General features: G+C 28.7%; 1 protein-coding gene across 1 annotated transcript; it reads right to left on the reverse strand.

Moving 5' to 3' along the window:
- Window positions 1-251: 251 nt before the first annotated feature.
- On the reverse strand, window positions 252-726 carry LOC110427904 (glutaredoxin-C1-like). Its single transcript, XM_021443544.2, is given in 3 exon segments — window positions 252-375; window positions 378-575; window positions 578-726. Coding segments are annotated over 3 exon segments (351 nt in total). The 5' UTR covers window positions 639-726; the 3' UTR covers window positions 252-283.
- Between the last annotated feature and the right edge of the window lie 16,013 nt (window positions 727-16,739).

Raw genomic sequence — 16,739 nt, forward strand, 5'->3', positions numbered from 1 at the left:
CACAGAGCAAACCAACAAAGACCCACTAGTAGAAACATCAGCAAGAAGAAGAAAAAGAAGAAAGAAAAGTAGAATCTAAGACATATCAGTCATTTCTGTAACCAAAATGGAGGAGACTCCCAAATCACCACTCCTCTTCCTCTGCCTTTTCTATACCAGTAATTTTTTTTCTCTTTTTTGCTTTTTTTTTGGGTGGGGCGGGGGGGGGGGGGGGGGGGGGGGGTGTGTGTTGGGGGAGGTGTTTCTTAAACTTTCATGAGAGAGAGAAAAAGGAGGGACATAATCAGAGCCAGAGAGCTCCAGCTTCTTTGAGAAGAGGAACAAGAGTGCCATTGATATGGGAAGCCATGACTCTATCCATAGCACCCACAAGTTCCCACCAATGAACACAACAGGAACAGCAGAAGAGCTTCTGAGAAGCCTCATCAAAGCCCTCTCCATGTCTTTCCCTCTGGGATCTTCATCGAGCTCGTACACAGTCGGGTTGACTCCCATGCCGCAGAACAGCCTCTTAATGGCATGGCACATGCAGCAAGTACTAATACTGAAGATAACCACCGCATTCCTTGAAGCCACCTCTCTATCCTCTCCAGCGGGTCCCCAACGCTCCTGTGGACGTTGGCATGTAAGATCCCCATGACCTGTCTGGCAATGCATATTCCAAGTAAAGCTAGAAACAAAGAAGAAACTGCGTTGGGATTTTGGGTTAGGTGAGTGTGGGAGAACTTTGAGCTTGCTGGTGAGAAATGATGGAGGTTTGGCTGGTATTTATAGAGAGAAGAGAATCCAAAACATGGGCTGTATTTTGGGTCATGTTTTTTCTTTTCTATTTTCAAACGCGAAAGGGATAGTTTTATAATAATATAATAAAGTTGGTCCCTTCGGTCTTCACCATTGCAATCGTCACTCGTCAGCGCAATAAGGTCTGACAGTTAGAGAATTAGTGTAAAAAGGTCGATTTTTTAGGATTATGAATCTTTCAAATCAAATTTCTTGGATTTATATTCCAAATATCAAATGCATAATCTCACTTCATAAATATGTCAAAATTAACAAATTTAGGAAGCTTTCAAAATAAATATTTATGTTTAAAGATTTCGAGACCAAATATATTGATTCATTCAAAGTGTATAAAATTATTTACTGACAATGCATTAAATGTAAAATATATAAATTTAAATTTTTTATATATTTTATATTAAATTTTTTAAAATAAAATAAAAAAGGGGAAGAGAATATAAAAAAAGGGATTCCATAAATTATGTTAATTAATTTTTAATCTCATTAATTACACTTTTAGATTATTATATAATCATATGAAAAGAATCTGCACTAACTAAGAAGGAAAGATATTTTGTCAAGTTATTTTTCCTCGTCAGCATGAAATTAATTAAGATTTTTGGACATTCTCACATGATACTTTCTATTTTTTTATTAATATCTTATGGATATATTTTATTTTAATTAATATTCGTGGATAACACAAAGAATTAAACTGTTAATTTTTATCTAATGAAATTAAAAAGAATACACTTAAATATGATTAAACAAATTAATTTTTGATTTTAAAATATTTTAATAATTTTACTAGATAAAATTACCACTCTAACCTCATGTGAAAACAAAAGTCATTCATAAGGTACTAATTAAAAAAAATCACATGATGTGAAAAAATATTAAAATCATAAAAAACGTAGATGGAATTTATCGGATAAAAAACCTCATACCGTGAATGGTAAAATCAAAATATATATTATTAGCAAGTAAGGGTATGTATTTACAACTTTCATTATCATTATTTAAAATTGTACTAGTAAAGTACTAAGCTTATATCTATAGAAAGATATATTTTTTAAATGGTTATACGGGGAAAGAATTAAATAAAGAAGTAGTACTATAGTGATTATGCAATGAGCAAGGTTGGCGGCCATCACCTTTCAATTTTTATTTTTTTAATTATTATATGTATAAAATAGTAAATGTATAACTTTGTCACTTTAAAACAAATTACATATATTAGTTTAAAATAATAGTAATTTTTTTAACTAAATTTTAAATGGCCTAAGTTCAATCCCTTATAAGCTCGAGTTTTAGAATTATTATTTTTTTATTATTAGAATTATTTTTTTTTTGGGATTTAAAACTTATTAAAGATTACTAACACCATTGACATGAATTTAATTTTTTTAATTTAAAATTTATATTTAAATTATTAATAAAATTTATATTATAATTTAATTTTTTATAAAAATAATTAATTTTTTTATTTCGAATCAAATTGCTAACTCGATCTATGACCTTAATTACTCTTCAATCACCCATACAAAACGCGTCAGGACGTGAAAGAGGAGGCTTGAGGAGGGGAAGGAGTTGTTGGCTAGTAGATGGCTGAGCCCATCCTTGCTGTTGGCGCTGCGCCATGATCGTGTACGAAGCAGAGGAACGTGGCCATCACAAACACTTGTTCCCTTTTTATTTGACGTGGACCTTCGTGGGCATTTTCAGCTTAATTCTTCTCTTGGAATCTTTTACCCTAACCTACTTACAATATACATACATATAATATATATATATATATAGATAGATGTAGCTCATTTAACACAAGCCCTAAATCCCTCATTAATTTCACTCTGTTTACTCTAGCTCTAGGATAGGAATTCCGATTTATTAGACCCTTGTCTCGAAATTTCATTATATATAATTTTTTTTGTTAAAATATAAGAATTCTCATCTATATTTCGAGCATAGTTTTAAAGTAACACTAGTTTCTTAATAAAACAGGTATTGTTAAAACATGGATCAATTGCATTAGGAACTAGTTTTTAATAATAAATTACGGTTGCTTTTCTTAAAAAATAAGCAAAAAACAATTAACTTAGGAAAAGCTAGAGGCATGATAAAAATTAGTGCAATAGATAGGCTTTTTCCCTTATTAATTAATATGATTAAGTGGTGGAGATATATATTGATGATCTCGAATGTGAATATTCTCGACGGCTCTGATTTTATAAATGCTGTAAGTTTATCTTGGATTTGGGCGGTTTCTTTTATTTTTCTTTTCTTTTCTAGAGAAAATCTTAAAGGAAAGAAAGAAGGAATATGGTCGACAAACATAGAATTATACATAGTAATTGGATTGCTACATCTGCTACATGTGAGACTCATATTCAAAGTTATCTGTTTAGCATCTTTTAAGATAGCTGAACTAAGGAAGAATTGATCTTTATTCATTTTAGACTAATTAATTGCCTATATATATTCACCTAGGAGATACCGATGCCCTAATATCTACAAATATTCATAAAGCTTGATATTGTGTATATCTACCCTTCTCATGAAAAGTCTACTTTCGAGTTATTTAATTTGAAATTCAAATACAAGAATGGCAACTTCGAATTTTTCAAATCATTTCTCTTTATCCTTAGAATTTCACGTATAAAAAATACTTTATACGATTTGGGTTTTGCTCAGATTTTATCCTCCCCACTTATTTGATGAATTTTCCACCAGTGAGCGCATGCAACGTTGCTCCCATGACTCACAGTCTATGCAGTCTTATCCGATGAATTAAGCAGTTAAAATAGGAATGGGCGAATGGGTAAAACCAGTGAAAAAGTTCAAAAAAAAGCAAAAATTTTGTAGGTTAAAGGATAGAGGAGGATGTCCGTACACATGATGTTGAGTAAAAAAACAAAGTTAATAAGGGTTTTGGTGTGTGTGTGGGGGGCCAATGGATTGGAGGATGAGAAGGGAAAAGGGCAGAGGGCCAAAGATAATATTGCATGTACTAGCTAGCTAGTAGCTACCACTCTTTCTTTTCGGCCTTTTCAAAAGATTGATGGTTGAAATGCCATGACATTCAAGTAGCTTCAAACCCAGGCAACCTTTTTTCTTATCAGAGTTCAAAAAGAGTCAAAAGTTATCAGAGTTTGGAAGGATCATAGCCGTTTGATAGGTCGACATAAGTTGATCAGGTGGTGAGGGTTCTGAGAAAATGTACTACGACTAACAAGGTTTGCTTGTTGTTTGAGTTCAAAAAAATAAGAACAAGAATGTACTTGACTTAGCCTGGCTGCTGCAGCATTGCAGAAGCTTTGCTGATAGAAAATACGAGGCGTGATCGCATTGCTCAGCTTTTTCTATCTATTTTTGTATTCAATTCAACGTTTATCACTTTGCCTCCCCCTTCTCTTATCTTTTACAGTGAAACAATGCTGACAGGGATTTCAAGAGTGGAAAAGGAATAAAAGAAATTTAGGAACAACCATTCCCAAAGCTTCACCTCATCACTTATTCTCCTAAAAAGTATTTGGCCAATTTTTTTTTTGGATTTCAAACATTGATTATGACATGATTAATACAAAGTTGATTCAAATGATAAGTTTATTCTTCTCAATTTATATGATTATGGGTTTCAATTTTATGAATGATCCTTTTATTGATGTTAATTTTGAATGTGAAATCTTTGTAACGTAGGACGAATCTCATCTAAATTTAAATAATTGATCGATTTTTTTATTTTGATGTTAATTTTGAATGTAAAATTTTTATAAAAGTGAATTTTGAGTTATAATTTTATTTCTTACAACGTTAATTTTGAATATAAAACTTGTGTGGGATACAACATATCTTACCAAACTCAAAAGATCGAGTAACTCTTTATCTTGAGAATAATTTTATAAGAAGAATACATTAATATATTACATGGATGAACGTGAGTGTTGTGAATGAAATGGTAAAATAAAGGCATGAAAGGGAAGGGAAGTTGAAGGGAGGGATAATGGTGTTAGAGAAAGGTAAAAAAAAAAGAAAAAGGAAAAACATGTCGCGGTGAAAAGCCGGTGACGCTGTTGTGATATGCTCACAACAACCGTTAAAAAATAAATTTATTTTAAAAAAAGAATTCCCCCAATGCATTGGATTGTCGGCCGTTAATTTGTTTATTGCTTACTTTGGGCTTTGAATTTGCTCAAACATTGCCATGAGAATTGTGTTAAAAGGAAAAATGAGTGCAAATGTTTTGTTTCTCTTTCTTTTTTAACTGTGACCTGATTTAGTTGTTCTCGTTCGGTAATTAATGGCAGACATTTTGTTCTTTGAGGGGGAGACCAATGGTTTTTCGACATTCACATTGGTTTTCACCAATTATAATAATTGGTTTCTCATGTTTTTTTAATAAGGTCGGTGTTTTATGATGTTAGCCAGTTTAATTTAAAAAATAAAATTCCATTGTACATGGTGGTAACAATTAATACACATGAAATGAGCTACATATCAAGATTGGCTATGTAATGCATTAGTAGCTCTTCGGTCCACTTATTTGGCAGAATTATTTAGTTTAGTTCGATTAAAATTGAAATCAAATTATCTGAATTATAATTTTTAGTTAATTGATTTTTATGATTAGAGAGATTAGGAAAGTAAGGGTAGAGTAGCCATTTTTTGATCTTAGGGATGATGATGGATATTTAATCTTTTCGTATATTCAAAATTATTTGACTTGATTATATAGGGTTTGAGTATCTTACATTCAAATTTGAGACAGAGTTTCAGTAAAAGATTTATTACCTTTTTCAAGTTCAAATAGGATACGAAGATCATCCTTTGGATACTTAATAATCAAATCCAATTATCTTTATATTTAGGTACTATCAAGTACTCGTATACTTAGCTAGATATTTAAGTTGAGATTTATATTTGATACAGTAATATTGAATAATTTATATCCACGGTTAGCGAATTAAATGATGCCACCACATTAATAAATAAAGTTAAATCTTTAAGTGATTTAAAAATAAATATTATTATTTTTAAAAAAGAAAATAAAAACAATTTTCTTTCTCCCTCTCTTGCTCCCTTTCCTATTCTTCTTCTCTTATTCTTCTCTTATCGCAAAGTTTGCTTGGGCAATGAATATGCAGCTCGATTTCAGGTTCTGATCAATCCAAAATGAACCTTGATAACAATAGAAAAAATCAACCCCTCTTCTTCAATTATCATCTATTTTTCTGCCAAAGTAATTTAGAATTTTTTCTTTTATTTTTGGATTTATTGTTGTTAAGGAAAAGAGAGGAAGAGATTGACTAAGTGAGAGTTGGAGAGAAAAAAAATTATATTTTTTTAAAAAATTAATAATATTTATTTTTAAATCAAGTGTATTTTTTTAATAAAGTAACATTATCTGATACTCTGATAATATATAGAAACTATATACTATCAATGTATCAAGTATAAACCCTTTTAAGTCATTGTTTGTTATATTTTGAAATTTATTTATCATTAATTACGAGTGAACTTGAAATTCAATTTTAATATTTGTTTGATTTTATATCTTTAATTATTATTAAACTACATATATTAGATGTGAAATAATTTCCCTCATTTTCAGATTCAAGTTCGGATCAATTAATAACTACCCATGAATTAAAGAAATTTGAAAAATTAGATAATAATATTTAAATATTAATTAAGTATTTATAAAATAAATAATAAGATTTGCAAATAAGAATCTAAAAAAATAAAGAAGACCCACCCATTCTTCCCCTTGGACCCCTTGCTTAACTTTTGTCCGGGCATGCTGCCCTCAAATTTGGTTACCAATTACTAACGTACCAAGTTACGACGTGGCAGTAGTAGGATACTATTTTAGCAAACATGATAGATTTATTTAATTCATATACTTTATTTGTTTTTTATTTATCACAAAAGCAAAGCCTGACGCAAACACGCCATTTCGAAATCGGAGCAATGCCTACTTTCCTTTGAGCCGTTAAAGCAACACGACATGACGGCTTTTTCGCAGCTTTTGTCCCTCACTTCGCTGTCTCAACTTCGACCGGCTGACGTTTGCCCAACGTTGACTGCTTTCCTTGTTCTATTTTATTTTATTTTTATTGTTTTAGAGTTTCGCAAAGCTCTGATTGATGTATTGGTGTTGGGATCTGACGGTGCCTCTGTCCTCAGTCTTCAGTCTTGTCTTTGTGTTTCCACGGGCTTTGTCTTTAGGGGAATGTCTGTTTTCTTGTTGGGCTTGAGTGATTTTCTTTTTCTCATAGCTTTTTTGGTTTGATTTTATTTTAGTTTATTCATTTTTTTAAAATAAAAATCAAGTCAAATAAAATTTTCAAAATCTTTTAAAAAATAATTTAAAAAAAACTTAAAGAGAAGTTTTAAAAAAAGCTTTTTTCCTTCTTTTTAAAAACTATCAATTTTTAAAAAAATACTCTTTCTTTTGCAAATCAATATTTTTCAACGTAAAATTCTGATAAACCATCTCCTCTATCTCTCTCAAAATCTAAATGTTTTTTATTTTTACAAAAATTAAAAAAAAAATCTAAAATTTAAAGTTGCATTAAGTACTATTTAAAAATTTTCTCTTTTCTGCACAAAAAATCTAATACTATTACTACTATATAAATTTTAAAATTATTTTATTTTTTTATGATTTTTTTAATTTAATATTTAAAATTGTATATAAATTCAAAATAAACTTATTCTATTTTAATTTATTAAAGATTAAAGATAGATGAATACCCTTTATAGTAATTTTAACTAAAATTAAAACTTATATAATTTATTTTATCAAATAACTTACTAAATAGTTTTATCTTAACTTTAAAAATTATTATTTTCTATAAAAACTTTATAATAGCTTTACCTAAAGTACTCCATAGTTACTGCATGTACCTCTTTTATGCCAAATATCTACACCCCTTCCTCGATACTCCTGCATATAGTTCTTTTGTGCTCTAGCTTTCGTTTTATACTAAAACTAGAAATGTATCCGTGCCTTGAACATGGATATAATAATACATGTTATAATAATTGTATTTATCATTTTTTTATTTTATTAAATTTTTGTAAGTGAGGACAAAAGCAAATCTATGTATTAAAAATTACATATAAAAAATATTATAGTCAGTAGTAGAAAGTTTTAGAATATTATAACATAGGATCATAATATAATGTATAGATATATAGATATCAGTACACAACGTAAAGTAATATTACAACAATTTATAATTTTACACTATCATTATTAGATTTGGTACAAAAGATAATGCCTGTAAATAGAAATTAGGATAAAAGTTTTACGAAGTTTCACAAAAAATATCATTGTTGTTATTACAAAATATATGTCATTGGGTAAACTAGTATTTTGATATTCAGCTAGCATTCAAAGCATATACAAAAAAGATATAATTATTGTGTATAATATTACATGTCACCTCGAACAAAAGAATAAAATATCTTCATTATGTAGTTGACAATTAAATGTTGAGATTTCATATTAGCTATAGATAAATAAAAAGTTTCATCAATGTTGCTGCGTTTCCCTTGTTGAGATGAAAAGTTTATTATGTATTCCTTCGGTAGACATTTTTTGTCAATATTTTTATAGCAATACACGCCCAGCTCTAAAAAAAAAAGAAAGAAAGAAAGTCATTGTTGTTGGGTTGATGTAAACTTTTAACCATGGGAAAATGAAGACTTCGAAAATCTGGGCTTTGAAATGTTGTTCTAGTTGTAATACTGAGTTTGTATTGTCCACTGTTGAGGTAAAGGGTTTATTATATTTTTTTCTTCTGGTATACATTTTTGGTCAATATTTTTATAGCAATACACACCTAGCTTAAAAAAAAAAAATGAAAGAAAGACATTGTTGTTGGGTTGATGTAAAGTTTTAATCGTGGAAAAATGAAGACTTTGAAAATCTGGGTTTCGGTTTTTGAAAAGTGGGATTAAAAGTTTGGGTTAGGGAATTTGTTTCTTTCATTCAATTGTTTTATTGTTTTAATTCTTTTTGGTTCTTTTAGGTTTGATTTGTATGTTGATTGAGGTTGCATCAAATTGTTTATGTGATTTTGATTTAATAATAATTCTGGTAGAAGGATGAATACCCAGCTGTGTCTTCAAAGTCTTCATTTTCAAAGTCACTGAACCCAGATTTTCAAAGTCTTCATTTTCCTATGGTTAAAACTTTACATCAACCCAACAACAATGTCTTTCTTTCATTTTTTTTTTTTAAAGTTGGGTGTGTATTGCTATAAAAATATTGGCCGAAAATTTCTACTGGAAGAAAGAAATATAATAAACTCTTCACCTCAGCAGTGGACAATACAAACTCAGTATTACAACTAGAGCAACATTTCAAAACCCAGATTTTCGAAGTCTTCATTATTCCATGGTTAAAACTTTACACCAACTCAACAACAATGACTTTCTTTTTTTAAAAAAAAAGCTGGGCGTGTATTGCTATAAAATAGTGACAAAAAATGTCTACCGAAAGAAAGATACATAATAAACTCTTCATCTCAACAAGGGAAACACAACATTGATGAAACTTTTTGTTTATCTATAGCTAATATGAAATCTTAACATTTAATTGTCAACTACGTATGAAGATGCTTTATTCTTTTGATCGAGGTGACATGTAGTATTACACACTATAATTATATCTTTTTTGTATATATTTCGAATGCTAGCTTAATATCAAAACACTAGTTTACTCAATTATATATATTTTGTAATAACAATAATGACATTTTTTGTGAAGCTTCGTAAAACCTTTATCTTAATTTCTACTTATTGGCACTATCTTTTGTACCTAATCTAATAATGATGGTATGAAATTATAAACTGTTGTAATATTACTTTACGTTTTGTAATGATATTTATATATTTATGCATTATATTATGACCCTAAGTTATAATATTTTAAAATTTACTATTACTAATTATAATATTTTTTATATGTAATTTTTAATACATGAATTTACTTTTGTCTTCATCTACAAAAATTTAATAAAATAAAAAATATAATAAACATAATTATTACAATATTTATTATTATATTCATGTGCAAGCTACAAGTACATTTCTTGTTTTAGTATAAAACGAAAAGCTAGAGCACAAAAGAACTATATGCAGGAGTATCGAGGAATGGGGTGTTGATATTGATATAAAAGAGGTAAGTGTTAATGATGGGGGTTCGTGCTGCCTGCTGCAGCCCATGTTTGAGTGACGAGGTGGTAAGACGTTAGACAAATGCTGTGAGCTCTGTCGTCTCTTCTTTTTCCTCATTCTTTTATCTCACGTCACCTGTCTGTCCCGAAAGCCAGACATGTTACATGGTTCTTGTTTATAACCCTACGTAACACGTCATCCTCACGTGATGTTTTCATCACCACCATCCTCTCTTCTTCTCCTTCTTCCATTTTCCAATAGGACAATGACGTACCAACATGGCTACTTTACCATGTGTCTGTGTTTCTATGTGTTTGCAAATTGCAATACTTGTTGGGTTATAGGTTATGGATAAGCCTTACTCTCATTAGATTCGAAAGAATAATACTATAAAAAACCATGCACGTTACATTAATTAAGAGTGAGCAAAGGACCACTCACGAATTGATGAGTTTGAATCTATTCTAGAGTGATCTTGTGATTTAACCAATATTTTTTTATGAATGATTAATAATTTAAAATTTTTAAAATTAATATTTTTAATATTTGAGCAATTTTTAAATTTTTTTAATGACTTTTCTCTGATTTTTCATTGTCCAAACAAGTCAATTGAGTATTTTATACACAATATTATTAAGCACCCAGATTTCATAAAAAATCTGGAAGAACTAAACATATTATATATATATATATATATTTGTACAAGTATCACGAATTTCTTATTAATAAAAAGAATTAATATATAAATATAAAATTTTTTTACTTAATAAATATATATTTTGAATTAAAAAAATGAACCTATGATACAATACCGTGTTAATACTAGTGGTTTGTAATAGCTCAAGTACTACTTCAACTGCTAAGGGGTCAAGAAGTGTGAACTTCCCACAACCTGAAGGACCCAATATTACCAGGAGCTCTCCAGGACGGGCATAGCCAGTCAGGCCGCAGAGGATTGATCTGCCACCATTTTTTCCACATAGGATGGAACTGTAACCCAGAAATCCTCCCAAGTCAAGGAAACACCATCGTCAATAAACATTACATTCATCATTCATTAATGTTTTCATGTCAAGAAAATATCATGGTTCAAAATTTTAAAATTTTGTAATTTCTTTTGTTTTTTTAAAATATTATAATTTTATTTTTATTTTTAAATTTTTTTTATAATTTTATCTTTACAAATATTGAATGTTTAGCATGATTATTTTATAGACATTGATTTCGTCTTGACTCCACCGCTGTCATCATCAGTAAATATTGCATTCATTAACGTTGTCATTGTCGCAGTGTATCCTTACAATGCGAAAAATGTGGCATTTAAAGTTTCCACGACGACAATACCGAAAGAAGCACGATGTCATTCATGGCATGTCTTTGCTAGCAGATAAAGTTATCCCCTCTCTCTCTCTGTCCTATAAAAACATTAATCCAATGTTTACTAGCAGACAGAATTATTCTGTTTAGTTCAATTAAAATTGAAATCGAATTACTAAATTATAAATTTTAGTAAATTGGTTGTTATGATTTGATACCTTAGGCAAGTAAGTGTGGAAAATTAATTTGTGAGACGAAGTATGAGAGTCTAATTAATATTAAAATTGATCAATTAATGGTTGGCTTTGGGTCAATGTGATTTGGCAGCTGTGTGAGCCTTAACTCAGGACACTTTTAATGGGAGGCTTGTATTAGGGTTTTTTTTAGAAAATATTAGGGTTTATTATATATATATATATATATATATATATGGTTATGTTCCCTCTTCCCTTTTGAGCCAATGATAGAGCCATCACAAACAATAAAGAAGTGTGAAGAGAAAGATTTAATCTTTAGTAAGAATTTTTTATCTTTTCGCTACGAGCAATAACTACCTCAATGAGCTAAACAGATACACAATAAATATTAATGCTTTTAATGTTTTAATATTCACACATAAACCAAGAGATTTAACTTACGAATGGTATAAGAGCAACTTGTATGAAATTAGGACCCAACAAAAAATTAAATTAAGAATTTAATGAATTTACTTAGTAAAATTACATGTTGGGGCATACTTATTTTTGATCATTGGAATCCTATTTTCCAACCATAATTTCTAGACATAAGGTAAGGGCTTTTGTTCCTCACAATGCATAGATTTATTTTGTATAACTTCTTCTCTTAACTCGTATCGCAAAGATAGGAATTAGATAATAAGTTTTGGATTTGAACATAAGACCAAAATCTAGCTTTTGATGAATGACTTATATTTTATGTGTTTTGATTTAAATTGGACTCTTAAAATCAACTTAAATATGTTATAGAGTTGATATTTAGGTTTAATTCTATAAAATATAATTATATTGCAACCAATTCTAAAGAAAACTTAAAACAGGAGAAGAATGGCTTTCAAAATTAATTTTCTTGATTAATTAATTTTGATTTTGTAGTTTTTGATGAGTTTTAATGCATGGGCATTGTAAAACAAAGTCTTAATCAAGATTTAGAAGGTCAATTTCATTAAAAACACTTGAAAAGGCAAGAATTAGAGTGAAATTGACATAAAAGACCCAAATAGGTCGAATTTGATCTAATTAGGTCGGATTTGCCCAAAATGGAAGTTGAAGAAATAGAAAAATCAATTAGACAACGAAGCTCACTCTCCAGCGGGGAGTGTGGGACACATGGGGCACATTAGGCCCATGATTTTTTAAATATTTTTTGGTAATTCATCTCCACTCAACCAACTCTACATGTTGTACTATTTTTTTGAATTTTTAATGCATGTTTAATATTTATTTATTTTAATGTACATTTAATTAATTATTTTGAATATTTCTAATGAAATATTTTTGGAAAGCACGTGATAGAAAAATGATATGCATATGTCTGAGTTGAATGGCTCTATGTATTGAAAATATGTACATAATTTAGAAAATGTATTACATTTATTTTTTAAGTTCAAAACCTTATGTTTTATTGCAACAAATACTATTTGGGACCAAATGAGATACACCCAAGTTTAATATCTCAGCAAGAATGGTCCATTGCATATATTGGGTTGAGTATGCAAATTAAGGAATTTGGACAAATAATTAATTCCCGATTTAAGAAAATTTTTATTAATTGATGTAAGTACTTAGTTGCCAAAATGGCTCATTTGCTAAAATTAATAGATTATTTTCTTATGCAAAAGGTTACGGGATGGCCTTTAACTTGCTTTGTACAATTACCTACACAAAAAGGTTATTGCTTGGGTAATTTAGAATGAGACATGAAGCATCATGATTGAGAGTATATTAATCTAAAAGGTTTATTTGCACAACGAGAATAGACTTTTCGAAAGCTAGAATATTCTCATATTCGCTTTATATGGAGAGAACCTATTAATATGTTATATTCTCTGCCCAAAAAGGAGTCCATGATCATGCACTTGTACTCTTCTGTTATTTTCTTTTAACACATTATAGACTGTTACGAATTATTTTGTTATTGTCTAATTAACTAATAGTTGCATTTCTTGTCTTGATGAATGACCTTTGTTGTGAATAATAATCAAGCTACTATTGAGACTCTTGATGGGTCTAACTTTAAGATTTGGAATGAAGATTTGTCTTTTATATTGGTTATAAGTGAAATAGACATAGCCTTATGTGTTTATAAGCCCACTACCCTTACTGGAAGAGCACTATTGAGGAAAACGTGTTCTTTGCTAGATGGGATAGAGTAAATAGCATGTGTTTGCAAGCCATTAAGAGATCTATTTCTGAGCATCTACTGAGTGGGTTGTAAAAGACTAATATTGCAAAAGAAATATGATAATGTTAGAGGGGTTAAGTATTTTATCATGAAATGGTTCAAATTTAAACTAAATGGGCTTCTTATGATATCACATTTTTTAACGAATTCATTATCCATGATGCCCTTAATTCTGTACCTACTGAGTTTACCCAAATCAAAACTGCCTACAATGCCGTGAATGAGATTTGGAGCTATAATGATTTTATTTCTAAGAGTGTCTCTAAGAAAGAAAAACTCAAGAAAAAAAAAGAGTGAAAATGTCTTTCTTACCACAAATTCCAAACCTTACTACCAAAAGAATTTAGGAAACCTAGAAATGCTCCTAAGTAGGATAATAAAGAGTAAGGTAATGGTTAGACTAAAGGGGTAGAAGGTCCTAAAGTTGTCATAAGGAAAAAGGTTAGGTGGTTTTCCTATAAGAAGAAAGGGCACATGAAAAATGAGTGCCTCAAGTATAAGTCTTAGTTAGAGAAAAAGAATAAATAAGAGGGTAAGTCACTAACTCTAGTTTGTCTTGAATTCTATTTTGTTAGTGTACCACCAAATTCGTGGTGGTTTGATAGTGGTGTAACTGTTCATGTTACTGTTACACTGTAGGCGTTCAATAGCAAATGGAAACCAAGTGAGGGAGGGGCCAAGCTTAAAGTTGGAAACAATACTAAAGTATATGTCAATCATATAAGAATCATATGTTTAAATTTAAAGTCTGATTTTGAACTTGTTTTTTAACAAAGCAAAATACCCCCGTCCTTTAAGTTTTAATCGAAATTCACTTCACCTCAAAAGTGTAGACACCATTAACAGAGAATATGAAAAGAATAAATTGCTATTTTGCATATGCTTTATGAAATCTTGAGATTGGTGTCTATCTCAAGAGTGATTTTACTAGTATATATCATAAATGATACCAGCAAAGAACCTCGAGGATAAGTGAGAGACATACAAGCATGTAGTTAATGCTGAATAGATTTCTCATCAGGTTTAAGGAAATCAGTAAAAGGATTGAAAATGAAAATAACACTTTGGATCACATTTGGGTGCTATTTTCATGTTACACAACCACACTGAGATCCATTGTCCATAGAATCACTAATACTAGTAATTATGAATTAGCTTTTGTTATTAAGTGGCACAATGGCTACCATAATCCAGTATTAGATGCTTCAGCTGGACAAAATTATTAAGATGTTGTCTTTAAAGGCTAAATATTTTTAAATAATAGTCACATCAAAATTAAGTCAATCAATTTGGAGTCTTGTTTTCTACAGTGGTTTCTTAAAGTCAAAATAAACTCCAATTAATATTGCTTAAATGGAAGGATGTTAGAATTTTCTATTATGTGGGCTTCTATTAATTGTTAATTTTGATTTAATAAAATAAATTGATAATTTTAGGTACAAGCAAATGGGTGGATTGGATGGTTTAATCCACCATACCTAAGGACTAAATGGACTAATCATTTTTAAAAAACCAACCAAATATAAAGAAAGATCAAATCGATCAACTATAAAATTAATTTGGTTGGTTTGGTTTTAGACCAATAAACCAAAATTTTATCACTTCTTTATTGCAAGTTATAATATTAAAACTTATAAACTTTATCTATAATTATATATATATGAAATTAATGATATAGCTTATATGTTATAATGTTTTATATCAAAATTTGTATAAATAATAACTAATTATAAACGATATGTTATAAAATCTAAGGTGATAGCTAACAAACTTATTAAATGTAATCATTTAAATAAAGTTTATTATAAGTTATAGCAGTGCTTATATATAAATTATATATGTGTGTGTATAATATATTACTTTATTGTATATATTTATATATATAATTAATTATACAAATTATATATTAAAATGTTTTATATCGAAGTTTGTATAAATAATAAATAATTATAAATAATATGTTAGAAAATCTAAGATGATAATTAATAAAGTTATTAAGTGTAATCATATATATATCAAAATTTGTATAAATAATAACTAATTATAAATAATATGTTATAAAATCTAAAGTGATAACTAATAAAGTTATTAAGTGTAATCATATAAATAAAATTTATTATAAATTAAAGTAATATTTATGTATAAATTAAATATATGTATATATAACATATTTAAATAATTATATATATTCATAATGTTTTATATTACATAACATTACTAAAGTTTAATAATTATAACATATTAATATGTAGGATATTTACAATCATATACTATAATATTAGCATATAAGTTATATAATTTAAGATATATAACTTGTTATTTCATATTAATACAGATTTTTTAAATAAATATATATAACTAATATTAAATTACTATGATTATGATTTGTATACGTACATATCTAAATATATTTTAAGTATATTATTAATTAAGTTTATTAATAATTTTTCTTAATATATATACAAAATATTATATATATATATATATATATATATATACAAACTAGTTTGATATTTTGGATAAATTGGTTCAAAAATTTTAAAACCGAGAACTAACCAAAAAACCAATTGGATCAATTGATCCAACAGATTAATTAGACCGAATCATTTCACTTAAATCGCATTTGGTTTGGATGGATAATTGGTTTGGATTGGTTTTGCTCACCCCTAGATAATTTAGTCTTATTGTGAGATGAAGCATTACAGCATAATTAATATTAAAGTGATTAGTTAATGATGAACTTTGTATGTCTAATTGAGTCAATGTGGTTTGACAATTGTGTAAGCCTTGACCTAGTAGAAGCTTGCATTAGGGTTTATTTTATTATATACGTTAGATTCCCCTTTCCCTTATGAACCAATGATATTTGCTCATTGAGAACTGCCACAAACAATAGAGAAAGTGCTAATAGGAAGATTTAAACTTGATCAAGAATTTTTTGTTTCTCCGCTATGAGCAATAGTTACTTCAATGACCCAAATAGATACGTAATAAATATTAATCCTTTTAATATTCACACATGAATCTAGAGATTT

This window comes from Theobroma umbraticum, unplaced genomic scaffold (genome assembly GCF_002168275.2).
Source record: "Theobroma umbraticum cultivar Fairchild unplaced genomic scaffold, ASM216827v3 scaffold_239.0, whole genome shotgun sequence".
Classification (NCBI taxonomy): Eukaryota; Viridiplantae; Streptophyta; class Magnoliopsida; order Malvales; family Malvaceae; genus Theobroma; species Theobroma umbraticum.